This window comes from Macrobrachium rosenbergii, chromosome 48 (assembly GCF_040412425.1).
Source record: "Macrobrachium rosenbergii isolate ZJJX-2024 chromosome 48, ASM4041242v1, whole genome shotgun sequence".
Lineage (NCBI taxonomy): Eukaryota > Metazoa > Arthropoda > Malacostraca > Decapoda > Palaemonidae > Macrobrachium > Macrobrachium rosenbergii.
Genome location: NC_089788.1, coordinates 27,340,670 through 27,361,474, shown reverse-complemented (window position 1 = coordinate 27,361,474; position 20,805 = coordinate 27,340,670). Strand labels below are relative to the sequence as shown.

The 20,805-nt window shown below is 38.7% G+C and overlaps 1 protein-coding gene across 33 annotated transcripts in view; it reads left to right on the top strand.

The window, feature by feature from the left end:
* drn (doctor no) overlaps positions 1-13,414 on the top strand; it is a 169,035-nt gene extending 155,621 nt beyond the window's left edge. For 30 of the 33 annotated variants that reach the window (XM_067091518.1, XM_067091522.1, XM_067091528.1 and 27 more), the window contains 4 exons: positions 8,770-9,040; positions 10,249-10,530; positions 10,973-11,141; positions 11,572-13,414. In XM_067091518.1, the coding sequence (XP_066947619.1) occupies positions 10,261-10,530; positions 10,973-11,141; positions 11,572-11,720 (588 nt within the window). In that variant the 5' untranslated portion in view covers positions 8,770-9,040; positions 10,249-10,260 and the 3' untranslated portion in view covers positions 11,721-13,414. Of the gene's footprint in view, positions 1-8,769; positions 9,041-10,248; positions 10,531-10,972; positions 11,142-11,571 lie in introns of those variants that run through there. The other 3 variants (XM_067091550.1, XM_067091549.1, XM_067091551.1) reach the window with 1 other exon arrangement.
* Positions 13,415-20,805: the final 7,391 nt, after the last annotated feature.

Genomic DNA, 20,805 nt, shown 5'->3' with positions numbered 1-20,805 from the left:
TGTGTGTTCATAGAAGGGTGTGTCTGATGATGAACTTGCGATTGCAGGTGTGCTGCAGAGTATTAACCTTCTTTTCAATGTTGCAATCTATCCCTTTTACAACACTGCTGTTTTTTCACGAGTATATTGGCAATGCTGTTAATGTCGGTCTTGGTATTAAGGATAGTCGTGCATGTAAAGATCTTTATTATTTTAAGTTGTATGCATGCCTCCATACGGTTGCTTTTTTATTCTCATAAGATACGGTGATATAAGGTTTGACTTCAGAGCAGTTTTTGTCGTATGAACCTTTTTTATGTATTGAAAACAATTAAAAAGCACGATATAGCCTATATCTATCTATAGATCTATAATATATACAACATATAGCCTTATATAATATATATATATATATATATATATATATATATATATATATATATATATATATATATATTAATACAATGTACTATTAGTGTTTTTAATACCTAAACAAGGTTGATACCAGGTATAATAACTCTGAGGTCAAACTAACTATCAACCTGTGTTATGAGAATAAAAAACTAACCGTATCGAGGCATGCATACAACACTTAAAATATTAAAGTTCTTTACATGCACGACTAGGCTATGCTTAATACCAAGGCTTAGATTAACAGCATTGCCAATATACTCGTAAAAAAACAGCAGTTTTGTGAAAGTTTGCGACATTAAAAGAACGTTAATACTCTGCAACACATATGTGAGAGAAAGAGAGAGAGAGAGAGAGAGATTAATATCGATAAATCCCTCACATCCTTCAACACATCCTCCCTCCCTTAGTGCTGATGACTAAGCCTCAAGTCGAGTAGTTGAATCACCGTTTGAACCAAATCTAGGAGGAGAGAGGAGTTGACATGACGCTTTGCAGTGAGTCAGTAATGTGAAGAGGCTTTCATTCACAAGATAGTTATCGTCCTGCATCATTCCTCGTGATTCATGGGGACGTTTTCTGGTCAAAACATGCTTGGAGCATGTTTGCTACGGATGGAAGGTTTAGCAAGGAAAGGAATATATACACCAAAGGAGTTTTGTAAATTTTTCACAAATACGTAATCCTGAAGATAAATGAATGTCGACCCATCATGTGACCTTAAATGTATAGTTATACACTGGTGCAACTGGTTATGGTATATTGAGGAAATTTGTTTTCCCCGTTTTCGAATTTGTAGTGGTTTATGAAAAGTATGACGTATTCTTAATTGCATAAGGAATGAAACCTTCTCCCTTCACTTAGAAATTTCACCGCCAGTCCTAAGGAATTTTCAGTACCTCCTTGTGGGCGTGGAAAGTCCTCACGCGGAAGTAGGAAATTCCTCCTTGAGAGATGGAAAGTGTAGGAGGGGGTGGGGGGGAATGGAGAGTATGGCGGAGAGGAAGAGGAGTGGGTTAGTGTAAATAGTAGTATGTGTTAGGGGGGAGGAGGGGTGATGCCTGTGGTGGAATTGTGACGACTTTAGGGATGACGGTTGCATTGTCACGTTATGCTTGATGCATGCTCTGAAAAGTTCTTCTGAGATGCTGGTAAATTTTAACGTGTAGATTATTATTTTTTTCTCTCTCTCTCTCTCTCTCTCTCTCTCTCTCGGAAATTTGGTTGCTGTAAAATGCGTAGGCTATATATCCTGCAGCATGAATTCCGATTAATCTGTTGAGGTGATCCTCAGAAATGAAGAGCGCACAGATGGGAAACCCCCCACACTCTCATGTGATATCGTGAGAGAATTTAAGTAATGCATTGATAGCATGAAACATGTCTCCACTTAGTCATCACACCGGAGTTCTCACCTTGTCAAAAACCACAACTTCCACTTTCCATATAGCGGTCCTTGGGGGCCAGAGATATTGGGTTGGTGAGAGTAATGTGTAATTATAATTTCCATATTTTTGTCATGGTCATATTTGATAGCTTCTTACATTCTTATGAAGCGACGTCGTTAATATAGGCTGCACTTCCTTTACGGCCAGGGCTTCGTACATTTTTTTCCACCGTGCTTCCATTAGCCTGTCCACTCAGCCTCCGAATATACAGACTGAGCCTACAGCCACGCATTCATAGTTTTTTCAACATACGACCATGAGTGTGAATGAGTGAACAAGTGATCGATCGACATGACTTGAGTGAGTGAGTGACGACATTGAGGAGAATCTCGCAACGAGAGGGAAGTCGACGGGCCAAAGGAGGTTGCGGTTTTCTCACGCTTCACGGCCCTCCGGAACCGAATCCGACGGACGAAAGTATTGCACGACCAAGGCGTTGTCATGCTATGATCGTCAGTAGGTCTGTCGGTCGCTTGGTCGCATGTTACTACTGCTGCTGCTCTTGACGTTATTCTGGCTTGGATCTCGGTATGGGGTTGTATAAGGAGGAGCCGGGTCACTTTCTGCTGTTCTTTTATGTTACTGTGGGAATTTCTAGAGGATACGTGGCCCGGGTTTAGTCATGGGAAGGAGGGTCACTTTCTAAAATCTGTGGAGCATTGCGTCTTGGGATGAGATTTTCTTTGGCCGATTGTGCAGTAGTGTGGTGGATTACCGACGTCGTTTATTTTTGTCAGAATGAGTTTCTCTCTCTCTCTCTCTCTCTCTCTCTCTCTCATTCTTGTGTTCGAGGATGAAAATTCAACTTTTTTTTCACTAACAAGAGTCTATTTTTCGAGTAAACTTACTCTTAAGAACATTTCGTACGGTTGTTCAAATACAGATGTTTTGTTCATGCACCGGTTATAGTTTTTTTTTTTTACTATAAAATTATCCATCAACAGCCATAACTTGTTTTATACTTGCGTCAATGCAGCTAGCCTTTTGGATGGATGTCGCCCATAACCATGCTATAATAGAAGATTTGCATATTTTAAATATATATAATATATGTATATATATATGTATATGAAATTTTTATCACTGTGATTTTTATACATTCATGAAGCTACAAATATCGTTTAATATCCAATTCACGCTGCTTCGGGAACATCCCCGATGGGGAATTATCACCCAAGGGGAATTTTATAAGTGATGAATGTATCGGTACCGCCGGGTCTCATTGGCTCAGTGGTTTGACCGTCGACTGGAGTCTTTGGAAGGTACTGTGTCGAGGGATCGAGACCTGGCGGTACCGATCCATGTATCACTTATAAAATTCACCTTCGGTGATAATTCCCCATCGAGGATATTCACGAAGTAGCGTGAATTGGATATTAAACGACATTTGTAGCTTCATGATATATATATATATATATATATATATATATATATATATATATATATATATATATATATATATATATATATATATATATATATAAAATGAAATAACATTTAAGAAGTTTATTATAAGGTGATATAATTTTTTTTGTAAATATGCGCATTTACATCCAAAAATACTCATACTTAGGCTGGAATTGAAAACCTTTCCTAGAAGTGACTAGTGGAATACAGATTAAAGTTTAAAAGTGGGGAATCTTTTTTTCTTTTAAATGCATAATACTGTATTTTTCATAAAAATAGCTAGGTTCATCCAGCATCACCCAGCAGAAATGTTGGTGTAAATTGGTACATAAGCGGTAAACTTTCCTTTTTTAAGTACTGGAAGGCATCTTTCAAAAGTACCGTAACAGGTGTCATAATCAACTGTAAATATCTTCTCTGGAACTAAAAGAATTTCATAATTTTTATCTTAGCCTTTACTAACAAAGAAAAAAACGATTTTTAAGAAGGTAGGTAAACAAACCTTTGTCAGACCGGAATGTAAAGTCATCAATTAATGAATTGCAAATACACTGTTATCAAGAAGTGATATAAATATTTTAGTCCAGCACAGTTAAAGACGAAGTACATTTGGAAGCCCGTCTGGAATGAACAAGGGACCATATTCTTTCAAGTAGGCTTCATTTTTTTTCTGTTACAAATTCCCTCTATTTCCCTGCTTTTGCCTTCTGAAGTATACGAATGTTTTCTTTAGTTCCCTCATTACTCAGCTATGGTCACTTTGGTAAATATATACATGTAAATGTATATTCTTTTCATCATTACTGCACAATGTCAGTAAACGTTATCTAGTTCTTAGGATTTCTCTTACAAACGTATTATGGAAAAAGTGTTCACTCGGTTGCCTATTCAAGGCCAGCTGAACTCTTTGACATAAAAGCGCATATATAACGGTCTAAAGAAAGAAATAGCCGAGAGCCCTGTCAGTGGCCTCGCCTCTACCAGCTGAGTCACTTGCTGTGTTTATTCAAAGCCACATGATAACGCTATCTTAAGCTGTGTACGAACTGGCTCTGATAGATAAGATGGCGACTGTAGGTCATATTGATAATACCGATTGACTAATACAAGTAGATTTCGACGTGGTACTAGTAGCCAGGTCGCCCGGGATATTGGGGAGGAGGGAGGGGGTAACTTGCACATTTTAGTTTAATTTACATACATGCCTACAAGTGCCCTTAGGTGAAAAAAAAAAACATTTAGAATAAGAAAGAATACCGTAGATGAACAAACGTGGATTTCTATTGGTTTATAAGTTTTTGGGAATGTATGGTAATAGACGAAGAGTCCACCCCAAAGCCAAATCAAAGTCCTTCAAAAGAAGACATCGTGGCTACCCCCATACAAATGGGAAAACAAGCACTTTAAAAGAAGACGACGACGACGATGCCGATGTGGTGCTCGAGAACACCTTTGGTGTGATGTAGTGTGTCTCCAGGGAGGGTTTGTATGTCAAGCTCCATGAAGCATATTTAAGGCCCTTAGTGGTGGTGATGTTGGTAGTTTAGACCTGCAGAGGTAATTTTGCTATCTACAGATCCTCGAATATTGCGCAGCATAGAGTTTAAGGTTAATTGGAGAGTGTTTTCCTACTTTTTATTTAATGTGAACAAAATTTTGTTTACAAACTGCTCACACGCATAATCGTACAGTCTACTCAGACTTTTCAAGAATGAAATGTCTAATTATACGGAGTGAAATCAGTCAAAATGCAAGAGTTTTTAATACGCGAAATTTCGTTTTAAAAAGCATCACTTGAAAAATGTAAGTTGATTTAATAAGTGATTTCCCTTTTTTTTACGTAAAAATGTCATTTAATGTGCCTAGCGAACTCTTAACCTTCTCAGATACACCATTACCTTGTAGGTTAGTGCACGTATTAGGAAAGTAGGTCAGAACGTTTGTTGTAACCCCCAGTACAACATGCATGCTTGTTAGCTGTAGCCATTGTCAAATATTAATTACAGTGTGCGGATAGTCATATAGTTAAACAAGGATATGAATATACGCAGTTTTGATTACCCGAACTCGTGATGACGCCCTCAGCAATATTTCTGACTTATGCAACACTGGTAAATATTTTTTAAGTCATTTTCGTGTCCGTTTTGAATATCAGTTTTATAGTATCACGTCATTGATTAGTATTTTTATGCGTACCATGGCTGGTCCTTGTGACTGAACTGGACATCAGTTCCTTGTAAGTTTCATGTGAGCGATTCCCCTGTTTGATTGAGGGTTGAAGGTCATTTTACTAGTTGGTAGTATTGTATGCGAATTATTCTTTTGCTCATTGACAATATTTCAGATTTCCTTTCCCTTACTTTTTGTGGGTGTAGGAAGATTGGCACACAAAGAGAAGAGACCCTGAGAGAACCCAAAAACTCCCATGAAGTGTTCACATGGGAAGAGTTGACGACTGGTCGTGGTTGGTTGGTGGGGGGGGGAGAGGATCAAGGACAAGTTCTCTAACCTTGCTGATTGTGAAGGCTAGAGAGAGAGAGAGAGAGAGAGAGAGAGAGAGAGAGAGAGAGAGAGAGAGAGAGAGACCCCAAGGAACGAAATCAAGTCGTCACCTTATTGTTACATAACCTTCATCGTTAAAGATACGTAAAAGGGAAGTAATCACACAAATTGTCGTAAAAGGGAAGTAATCACACAAATTGTCGCCACTAGCCATCGTCTTACGGTAAAGTCCATTCTTTATGTGCCGATGAGTATTTTGTGAATTAGGAACTTGATATATTGAGACACTTCTGTCTTTTTGCCTCCATGCACAAGGGGGATTCTTGTGAATTGAATGTCGGTTTTTATCTATAAGCAATAGATCAGAATAATTAAGTGGATTTTGCTAACCTGAAATGGGTACGGAGTATTTATCACGGCCCGTCCTTTGACATCACCGTTTCCTGCTTCACTCCGATCTACATTCCCTAGGGTCAGAGAAATGCACCCGAGGGTAGAAGATGCTTTTGCAGATGAAAAATTGCTTCAGCATTATGATAGCGATTAATAATATATTAATTATGCAGCTGCATTTAATATATCAGGAATGACCTTAACGTGAATCGTCTTTCACTTAAAAAAAGGGGGAGATGAAGCGAGCCATAGTACACTTGCGCAAGTTTGTATTTTTTGAGGAAGTGGTCGTTGGTTCATTGTCGTTTCATCGGTTCAAGGATTAGCGCAACAGTCGGCTATCTTTTCTTTTCGAAGAAAACAGCGCTTGTGTTAATTTGGAAGAACATCGTGTGTGTGCATGTATTTTTTTTTTTTTTGTGGGGGGATTTGTGGACTGTGTGCGTTAGGACGGATGTTTTAAAGGGGAACTCTCTCTCTCGCGCGCCCCTTTCGCGTTTGTGTGTGCCTGCGTCCGTGTATGGCTGAGCTTGGCAACCGGAATTAGGTAGGCAAGAGTACATCGCTGTACACGGAGAGATTTATATGAATGGATTTCGTCAGGGTGGGAAGGGAGGGAGCGGTTGTTCAGTGGAAGAGGAGAAATGTCAAGAAATAGTTGCTCTCTCGCGCTCTTGTTGAAACGTAAAGATTTATTCGATCAGTGTTCATTGATTAACACGCGCCCTCGTGTCAGTCATAGATGACGGCCATGCGGTGACTCTCTAACCATCCGACTCTACAGTGAAACTATTATTGTTGTTGGTACAGAGCGCGCATGAGCAGTGCGCTTTGGTTTTCTCGACCGACGGATCGAGTGCGTTTCCCTTTGAGAGATTTGTTAATTTTCAAGGACATGTGCATGTCTACAAACGTTTATTCTAGTAGAATCGGTGTTTCATTTGGGTTCGCAGTTATAAATCTCTGGTTAGTTAAATATCTAATGATTGCTTAATATTTGTATTGAATAAGTATTGTTGAATTACATAATCAGTTTGAAAACTGTATTGAATAAAAGTATTGCACAACACTGGCAACACTGTATACTTAAAAATAATAATAATGATTAGAAGAAGAAGGCTCGAATGCGTCATGAATGAAATGTCGCCATCGGCTGGAAGTAAAAGTTCTAATCAATAGAGAGAGAGAGAGAGAGAGAGAGAGAGAGAGAGAGAGAGAGAGAGAGAGAGAGAGAGAGAGAGAGAGAGAGACAACGTAACCCACAATCCAACCGAAAACGTCCACCACAAATTACTAGAACGTTGCAGAGTTGCATCATGGTATGTTTTATGTGCAATTCGTCTCGCTAGTTTCTTGCAAGAACCAGTCATCTGTTTCACTAATATTATGATGGTAAACTCTGGCCTTTTTGTAAGGTATATATGCTTTTCAGTATAACCCGATTTTCATGAAAGAATTTCGAGGGTTGGAGACGGAATTGTAGGCTGCTTTACGAGAGAAAACTATAAATAAGAGACTAGAGGAGCTGCACGTGATATGCATAGTGTTTGGCTCTTCAGCATTTCATAACCGCTGGCTAAATAACACAGTTTTCTCGTTAACAGTAGCCGTCAGGTGGTTGATGAGTCCCACCCATCCCTCCCCTGTGAGACGCTAAGTGGAGCGTTGGCCTACTTACAACTGTGTGGTGGAACTCTTTAGCTATCTCCTCCCCTTTCCCCTTCTTTCCGATTCTTGTAGGAAGCTAAAATGCTTTCACTTGTGTAGGTATGAGTTTCGGTTCCTATTTATGTAGTTAGAATAATAATGCAGAATATTTGGAAACTTCATTTTTTTTGTTAATGGACATTTAGGTTAGAAGTAAGAGTGGGTCAGTCAGTGAAAGCAATTTCACAGTGATTCAGGAAAAACAGGGAAAGTCAAGATTGACTGATTTGAAACACCTCTTGGGGAAGTATAGTAGTTTCTTGAGCCATGAGGAATTCGTTAGAGTCGTGAAATATTTAACAGTACTTTCACTGATATTGAATGTATTTTTGAGATCGAGTGAATGTAGCACATCCTCCTTTGTTTTTCTCTTCAGCTTTTAACAACAGGCTTGTGTTGTACATCTTTAGCAGAGTACTTCATGTTTTTATGATGGTATAGTTTTATTCCAGCATATATATATATATATATATATATATATATATATATATATATATATATATATATATTTAATGTGTATGAATATATCTAGTTTTCATTTTCTGTTCTTAAAACAAAATGAATTTAATGCCAATTTTACCTTGACTTGGTCAGTAGGTCAACATTACATTGTACTGAAGAAGGGAGAGTGAATGTTGTAAAGTGGTTGAGGGGATTAGTAGGAAATTGGGGGAGGGGTGCTATTTAACTTTCTCTCTCAAGGTCTCTCACATGTTACCACTGGGTTTCATTTGGCTTCATTAATTGCCACTTTTCAGGGTAAATGTTTTGTGGAAAAATTCATTGTGTTTGGTTTTAATATCCATTTGTTTTATAATAAAAATCAGTATGAATTATTGGTCTTAACATAGCTGACATGTCTTAAAGATGATTATCTTTGTCACATAACCACTAATTCATCCACATTCTTTTTCATTTTCAGGTTTTCCACTCCTGGTGAAGCCAAGGGAATTCTAAGACTCCTTATCATTCAGAGAATAAATTGAAGAAAAGGAGATAATAGTCTGAGGCCTTGAAGTGCTAAAGGAAGAAAAAAGAAACCTGATTTAAGGGTTTGGGTGCGAGAGGTGTGAGGTTGGAGGAGGTGGTGGCTGTTGGGCCCAGAGGAATCTTCCAGGAAGCGGAGTGAGGCGGCTGTCGTCAGCTGCCCGCCCCAACCAGTACCCACAACTCTGGCAGGAGGAGAGCAACAGGTCAGATATGAAAGGGCAGCTCTTAGAAATTTAAGATTATGGAAAATATTGAGAGCAACATGTCTGTAAAGGATTTTTGAATAGTTGACGTAGTTTTCATTTGGCTTTACTAGTGACTGTTTAAATAGATAAAATTAAGCCAAACCTTGGGTCCTCTATGCTTGACATTATTGCCCAAGTGAATTCATTGAATGTCTTAACAAATGATGATTTCAAGCAAATGCTTGAATAGGATTTACATGGCTGGATGCAAGAGAATATTGTTTAAAGTTTATTCTTTTATAGTTTAGAGTAGATAGTATTTCACCTTTTTGGAAAGAGAGCATTAGGGATTACAGGTTTTGTAGGAGTAGTTTTTTCATTAACCTTCAAGAGTTTTATATTTGCATTTAAGTTATATTTTTATTTACTTTGGAATTAACCCTTTATATTGGCATATCTATTAACACTGTTGAAAGTGAACTAATGTAGCAGGGTAGTCATGATACAGTAATTACTACATTAAGTAATATATTCTCCCAGTGGTTATGATCTTTTGTCCAGAACTGTTGCAGTAAGAATTACATTTTTTGTTGGTGTTGACCCGTCAGTTTATTGTATGCTTCAAGTAGTAGGCTAAGCTTTTCAGCTATCTGTGGCATTGCATTAGGTAGAGTCACTGTCGTCTGTATGTCAGAAGGATTACTTCAGAAACGAAAAGTAGATATGTCAGATTACATAATAGTGGGATGTTCACATGGAACTAGTATATAAAATGTTTGACACTAATATAGCAGCTGGAGTTGATGTGTCAGTCCAGTGCCCACTCATATCAGTTCGTTTGTTTTGGGGAGCTGTATGCCAATAACTATCTGGTGTTGCTTCAGTCCCACCTTTCCTTCTAACAATTTTCTCCTCATTCATCAATTAGTTGCTTTTGCATGTGGCCTTCTTCCTGTTAAAGATACCACCAAGGATAGTTTTACATTTTTGCAATTCCAGTATTTGTCTATTGAAATATGGGGAGATTGTTTTATTGTATCATGCATATTTACCACATAGTATACTGCAAGGATCGAAGTTATCAGTTAAGTTTATGGAGAAAGTCAGTGTCCTTAAGACCTACCGACATGAGTTGTGTAATTAAAATAGTTAAAAAGGCTGTGTAAAAATAAGATTCTAAGTTACTGTGAAAGGTTCGTTATTTCAAATAAGATATCTGCTTACAGATTGACCGGAGGATGGAGCGTGAGAGTAATCAGCTTGAGGCTGGGCCCATCCTTTGTCGCATGGGGTGTGGATTTTTTGGTTCCCCCAACACAGATGGTCTGTGTTCGAAGTGCTATAAAGACGCACTGAAAAAGAAACAGCAACCCCCTTCTAACGTAACGTCGCCAACAGCCTCTGTCGCACCAACCTCGGTCTCTCCGGCACCCCCTACAACCACACTTCATCAGGCCGTAACTGTTGCTACTACTACTGGCCAACCCACTGTGCAAACCCTAACACAGGTAGAAATAGAGTATTTTGTTTTCAGCAAAAGGAGAGGTCTTGATGTAGTATATTTTAATAGGTTTCACAGAATTCTTAAATTCTTTCAAATGAATTGCAACTGGTACATAAGTGTTACACCTCAATTTGTATTAAAATGTGCTGGTAAGCTTATAAATTTGCTGTTATTCTATTTGTTATTTGAATCATATATCCTCTGTGCACACTATTAACGTTATGGGAATTTGTGAGCTATTGGTATCTTGTGTATTGATTTTCAACCTTAGTGCATTTCAGCATGTGTTTTATAGGGGATGATTTGTTAGTTTTGGAAGTTATGATATGCATGCATGTTTAAAGGGGAGTTGATTATTTTAAAAGTAAAGATTGATTTGGAAGTAGGCTAATGGACAGCATTATTTTGTGGAGAGACACTTAATTAATCTAAACATTTTTATGTAGATGGCAGCCGTTCCTGGCTCTGCAGATAAGTGTGATGCCACAGAGGAAGGTGGTGCCTCAGCAGTTGAAGGAGCTGAGGCAGATAATGACTCAAGCAGCTCTGAAAAAGATGGAGCAAAGAAGAAGAAAAACAAGTGTCAGATGTGCAAGAAGAAGGTTGGCCTAACAGGTAAGTTGGAATGATTTTCCTAGAATTCTGTAATAAAGTTGCTCATTTGACTACTGTACATGTATACAATGTATGTGTTGCCTCAAAATGTTTTAAACATTGTTAGAATGATTCAAAACAAAATTCTAAGTAATCGTAAAATTTCAAGATAAATAATGGCTATTTACATGGTGTGCATTATCCCTTGTCTTGTAGCATTGTCATTGGTATGCAGTAAGCCTGCAAGGTGTTATGAGAATGTTGTAATTTTACAAGATTTTCATTGATGCCACAAACAGTAAAGGTAGTGTGAGTTACTTTTTCTTGGCTGTCAGACTGGCATCCCAAACTTTTTGAGGGTTTTATTGTTTTGAAGGATGTGTTTTATTGCATTGCTAATTTGAAAGTGAATTACTTGACAAATATTGTATGAAAATTTTAATATTTTCAGGTTTCACATGTAGGTGTGGGGGCCTTTTCTGCTCAGTGCATCGTTACTCTAATGAACATCGATGCACATTTGACTATCGTGAACATGGCGCAGAGGAAATAAGGCGAAACAATCCAGTAATTAAGGGTGAAAAAATACAGAAAATATAGGACAACAACGAGAAATAGTGGAGCCCCCACTAAACTCACCCCCTGTTGCGTCGCAAACCACCGAGAGAAAGAAGGAACGGAGATGATTATGATGATGGTTAACTGGAAAGCAGCAGCACCAGCATGTGCTGTATTCAATATATGATCACATGAATTTATTTTTTTTCTTGATATTTTTTCTCTTTTGTCTGTGAATAGGGTTGAAAAGAATAATACAGTATATGCATATGGAAAATTTGTGCTGTACTGTAAGGAGAAAAGAGCTTCACGTTATGGCTCTAGATGGAATTTTTTACTATTTGGCTCTGCTATGTTGTGTTTTGTGTCTGCGTGGGGGGGCTGTAGAGACTGGTGTCGCAGGGTCCCGCCATGTGTTAGCATTACCTCATCATGTCATCACCATCATTATCATTAATGTCATGACTGCATCAGATTCATTGTCATTCTTCATGTTCACAGTCACCCTCCATTAGTTATGCATCCTCATACATCATCATTCCACATCATATTGTCATATGTCTAGTATATAGTGAAAGCTTTCCTAACTAATGCCTTCTTGATACAAGGCCTAAGTTGGGCAAACTCAAAAATGTGTCTGAAAAAATACATTAAAAATTACAAAAAAAAGTGTGGTGTTCCTGAAGGGCAGATCCACTCCCATGAAGTGTACTTCTCAAGATGAGGCTTAATATGAACTGCACATTCGAGTTCTCTTGCAATGGACAGTACTGTACTTGCCCTCCATGGCAGCCATTAACTGCAGGTCTTGTGATGGGACAGTACCCTCGTAGCATAAGCCTTATCTGCCAACTGCATCGCTCTGCCACCATCTCTAGAGTTGTAGGCAAGTGTAAGTATCCTTGCCTCCTCGAATGGTGTGTATACGTTAGTTGGTAAACAGTGCCGCCTTAGGCCTTACTGCAAATTGACATTTGTGCCCAATTTATGCACTTGGACTTTATTAAATTAAAAAAAAATAATTGAATGGGCTTTCAAGCCTTTTGTAGTGGATATAATGAATATAATGAAAGGACAAAAAAAAGAAAAAAAATGAGGTAACCTTTGTTTGTATGTGTATGAAAGTTACTTACCTCTAGGGCAATTGTGTTAGCATGTGTGCTATTATAACTTGAAATATAAGATTTTTTTTCTTTTTTTAAGATTAATATGGGAAAAAATGCCTCGTAGGGAATGTCCTTTATATAAGTCTTGATTGAGCATCTTTGGGGTTTTCAATTTTTTTTCCCATACCTTATAATGTGCATTGTTATATGAAGTCATATGCACCACAACTAGAGGAAATTGATTATTTTTTTGTTGTAAAAAGTATCCTTATTTCGTTAATAATGCTGTAGTTGGTGCTTAAGAGTAGCTGACATTAAGATCACTTCTTGTTTTTTTAATGAAAATAAAGGTACAGCAAGCTCCTTACAAATAGCATTGTGATGCCCTCATATGAGATAAACTTAAAAAATAAATCACTCGCCATTTTGCTCCTTCCAATTTAGTATTTAGTTTAATGCCAGTCCGGCACATCTTGTTTGTGAGGAGTTTGTTTTGTTTTTTCCTTTTTCTTTTTAAATCATTGCTTGATAACTTTTCCTCTTGATTATAATGGATAGTCATTGTTACTATATACGATTTGTAGTCAAAATGTCATGGTGTACTCAATAAAAGGGTACAGCTGTAACTAATAGTTATTTTAATATCCAATATTTCACGTATTAAACCATGGCTAATAATGTTTACAACTTGGTGGTATAATTTCTTGGTTTATAAACAAACTTAAAATACATTTTTATAACAAATCAGTTTTCCCCTTTTTTTGTGGCAAAAAAGGGTTGTTATAAAAAAAAAAACTGTAATTTAATGTCTCGTCCAGAAAATGAGACATTAATTGTATGAACTCTTAAAGTTTCCAGATGAAAAATTTACACCTTTTAACCACTGGAATAAGCTGTTAGAGGATTTAATTTGGTACAAAATGATCCATATGATCAATACCAGTTAGTAGACAATAAGAGTGACAAGTTGGGACCAAGTTATGGTCATTATTTTTTCTTTAACCAAGAAGCAGCCAGTGTGCTATCTGAAATTGTAAGATTCAGTTGAAATACCAACGATTAAAGTATTTATTTTAAATGGTTAATGGCTCACTTATTGGTAGATATGTTTACACAATTTTTTCATTGTCCTTGATGAAGTAATGTATCGGCAAAGATTAACAAGAAAAATCAAACCTTAGCAACAAGACCCCAGGTGCCACAAGCTTTCTCACATCATCTAATCAAGATATGGTTTTTTTGTTCTAAAAACAGGTATTGCAAAGCAAAAAGTTCTTTGGGTAAAGGGGAAACAACAATTGGTATTAAGACTTGGGGAAAAGCAAATACTAATTATTCCCAAGAAGTATGTAAATTACAGTAGCAATAATTTCTAACAGCAACAGAATAATTACCTGATAAGTTGTTAAAACACTGCATAGAATTTATAATATCTATTAACTCCCACATACCAGTACCTTATACACACCACACCAGAATTAGTCAATACACCTTAAACACAACATACCAGAAATAGTTAATGCAACTATATGCATCACTGTATCTAAAATGTCTTAAGTCATGTCCACAATCTTGAGAGAGAATAAAAAAACAGGTATTGACATTAGAAAAACCTATCTTTGGTAACTGCTGTAATTTCTCAAACTTGTCCTGTGGTACTCCGTACAATAGACTGAGTAATATTGTTGGTAAAGTGATGGAGTATAAATGGACCTGAGGCATGTAGACTCAACATTACTTGACTTCTCTGTGAAAGAAACAACCAAGGATCCCCAAGCCTTTTTGACAGGAAAAGTGGATGCGTTTGAGGACTCTGTGGCAGCTACCAAAATTAGGTTTTACCCATGTCTCTGTTTCATGATACTGTAACTGTTCATCATGTAAAAGAAGCTGGCAGGTGATGAAAAGGCCTTGCTCTTGAGAAAGCAATCCCTGCTACTCAGATGAAAAACAGTCCATGGTAAAGTCACAAGAGGGATCACCTCTCCTCTTCTGTTTCAGGAGTACTGTGAGGGCTTAAGGAGGGATAAAGAACTAGTATGAGTGCATTAACTCTATGACAGTGAGGTGACTTCCTCCACAGTGACTTGCTGGGATGTAGGACAATGGCTATGTCCTTGCAATATCTCGGAAGTACCAGGGCATCAGGAAAGCACAAAGCGAGGGGCCTCACTTCCCACTATTCTGTGGGGCTGGTACTTACCCTACCACCTACTGACAAACAGTACAGTCAAACATCTTTTACGTCATGGCAGTAATGTTTTTAGGAACAGTTTCTGAAGAAAACCAGCAAGGTGCCACCTGGATTTCATGTGACTTAGGGAAGGAGTGGAGTTGGCTTTAAATAGGTACACCACAACAGCTATAAGCCATTGCAGCGAGAGCTGCTTGTTGTGGTAGGGTGTAAGAAAAAAGGACCATTTAGGAAGATACCCATGACATTGACGTAAACTTGCAGTAATTGAGCCAGGAAAAATGTCTTTTCTGTAAAACCCAGTTTCTGTAGAAGAAAAGGGGATTTCAACTGGTTCTCATTCTTGGCCAAGAATTATGGGTTGGGACAACAGGCTGTTATGGCTGTGGATGATAAGCTCTATCCCCTTCGCAGAGAACAAAGTTTCTTGATCCGGGTTCCTGAAATCAAGGTGGTCAAGAAGGCTGTTTTTTGGAACGTGGGTTGTCTTGTTATCACCAATGAGTCTGTGAGACTTACTCAAGGAGCAAGGAATAGGAGCCCTTGCAGACACAGATTTTTGCAGTTCAAAGGACTGGAGGAGGGAGTGAAAGACTTTGCCATGATCCAGGATCCGTTTCAACTGTTCAGGGGAAACCATGGATCAAGCTAGGTACCCTCAAGGATCTTTCCCTATTCTGGCTGGGAGGAAACAAAACTAACCATGAAGCATATCCCAGTGAAGTCCCAGCCATACAAATTGCCTGTTTGGCATGCAGAATGGCTTGGCCTTTGATTAGGAAACCTTCTGACCAGTCTATTGCTTGCCAGTTGGGAGTTCATATGCACTCCTTTCTGGGTCACCTAGACTTGCCAACTGTTCAGGTGGGCGACAGTTGAACTACCTCTTGCTCATCTTTGATCGACTATCCCTCTCTGTTCAGAGTATGCCTTCTTGGTGACACTGAAGACACATACTTGGTGATGAATGAAAACATCTGTATGGCTCTCCATAGAAGAGCCTTTTGTACATCAACAAGGAGGGTCCAATTGTTGGAAAACAAACTCATTTCAGGGGTTGTGGAGTTGATACAAGCATTACCACCCAAGCCTGTTGTAGACAATGCAGTGTCCCTCAGCATGTGGTGCTGTGAAGGATGACCCTCCCCCCTCCCCTCCAAATCCTGCAGACTCATATTTAGCTCCATTCCATCCTTGCCCTCGTTGCTTTTCTTTCCTTTGATGGACATGCTTTTGTCTGCCACAAAATGGATGCTGTTTGTGTTGTTGCCCCTCTTTTGTTGCTGATAAGACCCTCAAGGAACAATTGTTCACAGGCTTGCTCTATGAATTTCCTCTACAATAGGCTACTCAAGCAGATCATAGCCAAAGAAGGATCTTACCAGCAAGGAGACATTAGGGAGTGACCTGAGCCAACCAATACTTCTCTTCAGGCTCTATGGTGCCATTCTATAAAATCACAAAGTGCTCCCCTTAGGGAATGCAAAAGGGTTTGCAACAGCTGCCAGAACTGTCGTAGAGGAATTGGGAGGGCCTTGTAGTCACTTTCAAGGTTGATTGATTGATTTATGTCTATTAACACTGGTGTCATAACACCTAGGTTATTGGTGCCATAATAAAATTAAATGGGAAACTAAAAATTAATAAGTTTAAAAGGAGTTTCATATAAAAAATATCTAAAAATATATATGCATATATCTGTACAAATATATTATTCATACATACACATACTTCATGTGTATATGGTCTAAATTTTGTTAAGGAGGCCCACTTCCCTCACAAAGATGTATAATTGCTCTATATTACAATCCTCACCGAGGATTGTAGGTAGGATAAAATGTCCTTCTTTGTCATGTCTCCATGACCGGAACCTAGGTCTCAAATTCTCAAGACTGGGACATTCGACCAGCAAATGTCTCACAGTTAAGGGCACAATACAATCATTGCAAAAAGGAGGATTTTCATGAGACATCAAGAACCCAAGTGAGTCTTATATGTCCAATCCTCAACCTGCATAACATCATTTCTTGTCTCCTTGGCATACCAGATAGGGATATGACCATGGAGACACTGATGATGTAGCAGTAGTCATCTTCTGGGTTTTGGGGAGGTGACTGCTGACTTAGCAAGCTGGCCAGCTTGCTCGTTCCCAGCCACCCCAACATGGGAAGGCACCCAACAGAAATTTACTTCTTTCTTTTTACTAAAAGCAGCCATTCCAATATATCTCAAATCAGAGGGTTTACAGAGTTATAAGATTCCAATGACTGAAGAACACTTCTAGAGTCACAATATATAATAAAACTTTCCATTCTGAGTGAAAATTTCCTTTAAGGCCTTTAAAATTGCATGCAAATCTGCTGTAAAAACAGATGCAACAGATGATAATTTTACTTCTTTCTACATCAAGGAAGGCCACTCCAAAGCCAACGCCAGCATCTGACTTTCAGCCACCCGTGAAAACCGCTACAGAGTTATCATGTTGCGAGGAATGATCTAAAAATGTTGAACACATTGCCTCAATGGACATTTCTGCCTTTGTAGAATTAAAATATTTCCAGAATTTTATCTCTGGAAGGTTCTAGGGAGAAGATAACCGAATACCTAGCTGGTAAAATAACTGTCTTAGGTGTGTTTAATTCACAAGTTATAAGTTTCACTCTGAAAGCAAATGGTTGGGGTTGCTTGGGGTGATTTTCATAATTTTCAATGCCCTTCATGTCTAATACAAATGTTTGTTACGGACTTTGGGAGCCTCTGAAATCTGTACCAGCAGACGTTAGCAATGTAGATCCCGACACATCTTACCAGCATCTACAAGCATGCTTTCAGTGGGAGATAATTTAAATGCGACTCAATTAAGCATTTTAAGGCTATTAGGCTTTGCTGAGGTGTATACTCCACACTCATAAGTTAATTTGGAAAACACTAAAACTTTGTATAGTCTCAGCATCTGGGTTTGGTCTGCACCCCACAAAGTGTGGGACAGAACTTACGGCACATTCATTGCTTTAAAGCATTTTATCTTGATATACTTCAGATGTGGAATCCAAGTCAGTTTGCTGTCAAAAATCAACCCACGAAACCTTGTTTCACCAACACATGGGATTCTCTGGCCAGGTATGAACAGATCTGGATCAGGATGGAATCCTCTTATATGGCAAAAGTGCATGGTTACCATTCATCTCAACCCCTTGACTACATTAACAATGCAGAGCTGAAGGCAGCATTCAGCCACTGCCATCCTTGTTACTGCAAAGGATATCGAAAGTTCATCAACAAAAAGGGACTATGTTATATCTGGGGTTATTATTTTGGATACCTCAATGATTGCTAAGGCGAACAAGGTTACACTTAGAACACTTTCTTGTGGCACTCCTTCTTCCTGGTTGAATACATCTGATGTTGCTCCTACCTGAACCTGAAATAACCTATTTTTTAAAAATGCCTTGATAAAAAGAGGCAAATTGCTTCTCGGGCAGGTTACATTCATAAAGAACCCTCAGAATGCCTTATCTCCATGTTGTATCATAAGCCTTCTCTAGATAAAAAAAAAACAGTGAAGTGGTGCTGCTTGTTAGCAAGAGCTTCACATACTGAAGATTCCATTTGAACCAATACATCAGTTGTGGAGTGCATACTTCGAAAACCACACTGAACGGGGGACAGATATTTACCATGTTCCAATCTCCCAAAGCTTAGGGAAGATATGTTCTTGGTAAATTCTGTTAATGATGCTAAATATGAAAGTCTGGTATTTTTGGGGGTATGCTTAATCATTGAATATGTTATATCATCCAGTCCAGGAGCTGATTCATTACATTTATTTAAGGGTGATTCATATTCTCTCATAGTAAAAGGTACATTGTATTGTTCATTCCTTGATGTATTAAAATCGATTTCGGCCTGTTCCATTAGCCTTCTTTGAGCTGAATAGGGTCTGTCATTTTTCTTTGCAACATTAGCAAATCGATTAGCAAATTCATTTGCCACTAACTGGAGGTCTGCTACCTCACAACCCAATACTGATCCTGATAACTGGGGGTTGACAAGGAGTAAATTTGCCTGCTATTTTTCTAAACCTCTTCCAAACTAAAGCTGAGTGTTTTTGAATTTAGTGAAGAGATGAAAATTGTCCAAGATTCCTTTTGGCGTTTTTAATTTCCATGTGGAAATGAGCTCTTGCTTTTTGAAACTCAATATAGTAATACACATTTTCTTTCTATGAGTTTCCTGGCATTTATGAGTCCACCAGGGAACTGGTCAGCCGATGATTATGCCCTAAGTCCTAGGTATTGTCTGAAGACCAGCCAAAAATACAATTGTATTCAAAAAGTCAAGAGCATCATCTACAGAGGGAAAGTCATCAGCCGAGTCATCTATTGAGGTGTGTTCTTGGAATGTTGCCCAATCAGCTTTACCAATGTTCCATTTAGGTAGCCTTGAAGATGGGGGATTTGATGCTATATTCACCACTACTGGAAAATGGTCACTGTAAATCTATCTTTTATCACTCCATTAAAATCAATAAGGCAGCCATCAATGCATATAGATAAATCAACTGCTGATAATGTGTCTGTTTGAAAGTGAAAATGCATCGAATCCCCCGTATTGAGAATTCTCAAATTTTCACTTTCTATGATGGAACACAGGCAATTTCCTCTTTGATTGGTGACAATGCCACCCCAAAGAGGGTTTCTGTTATTCATTTCTCCCAGAATAACAAAGGGACATGGTAGCTGTTGAATGCGGAATTTAAATTCATCAATGGGGAAGACTTCACTAGGTGGTAGATAGAGAGAGCATACTGTATATTTTCTTTGCAAATGGATCTGCACACCTATCACTTACAATGTAGACTGGATACTAATAGGATTTTGTGGGGTGTCATTACGAATACATAAAGCTACACCCCATGGCTTCCTATATTGGCATTATAGGGGGAATTATAGTATGTATACTCTTGTGGGCTGGGACATGTATTATTACCAATCACAGTCTCCTGCAAAGCTATGCATACAGAAGACACTTCTGATAGCAGCAGCCTTAGTTTTTCCCATTTAGCTCTTAATCCCTGACAGTTCCACTAGAGAAAATTAATGAATTTTATTTTAGACTTTGAGTTTGTTAAACTGGAGCACCTTTTCAGTGATTTTAATTTACTACCTTGTGCCTGCTTTTTTCCGGAAGGGGACTGACTGCTGTTGCCTGCCATCCTTTTTAATATCGACGTTGATGGTGGTGCCTTTATGGAGGAGGAGCCTGCCACAGATGGCACAACCTCCCTAGTATCATGGGTGCAGGGCACATGTAAAGGCATCATAACAGAAATTTCCAGCTCAGGAGCTTCAGACAAAGCTGGAGCTACCTGAGGAGAGGTAGGAGAGTCAGACACAACTGGTGCATCCTCTGAAGCATTAGGGGCATCAGTCACAGTTGGTGTAGGCTCTAGAAGGACACTTACACCAGACATAGATAATGAGGCGTCAAAAGAGGCCGATACATCAGGTATAACTGATACATCCGGTATAACTGGTGCAACCTCCAGAAAGGCATAAGTGCCAAGCATATCTGGCACAGCCTCCGAAGAGGCAGGAACACCACAGACAACTGGTGCAGCCTCTGAAAAGGCAGGAGCGCCAGAAATCGCTGGCACTGCCTCCAAAGAGGAAGGATCACCAGAAACTACGGGCGCAGCCTCCAAAAAGGCACAAGTACCAGGAATCACTGGAGCAGCTGGAGTACATGTCCCCTGGTCTTCCCTTTGCAATCCCAAAGGAGGCATCTCTGGTTGTATTTATATTTCTTCTTCTGTTAGCAGCAATTG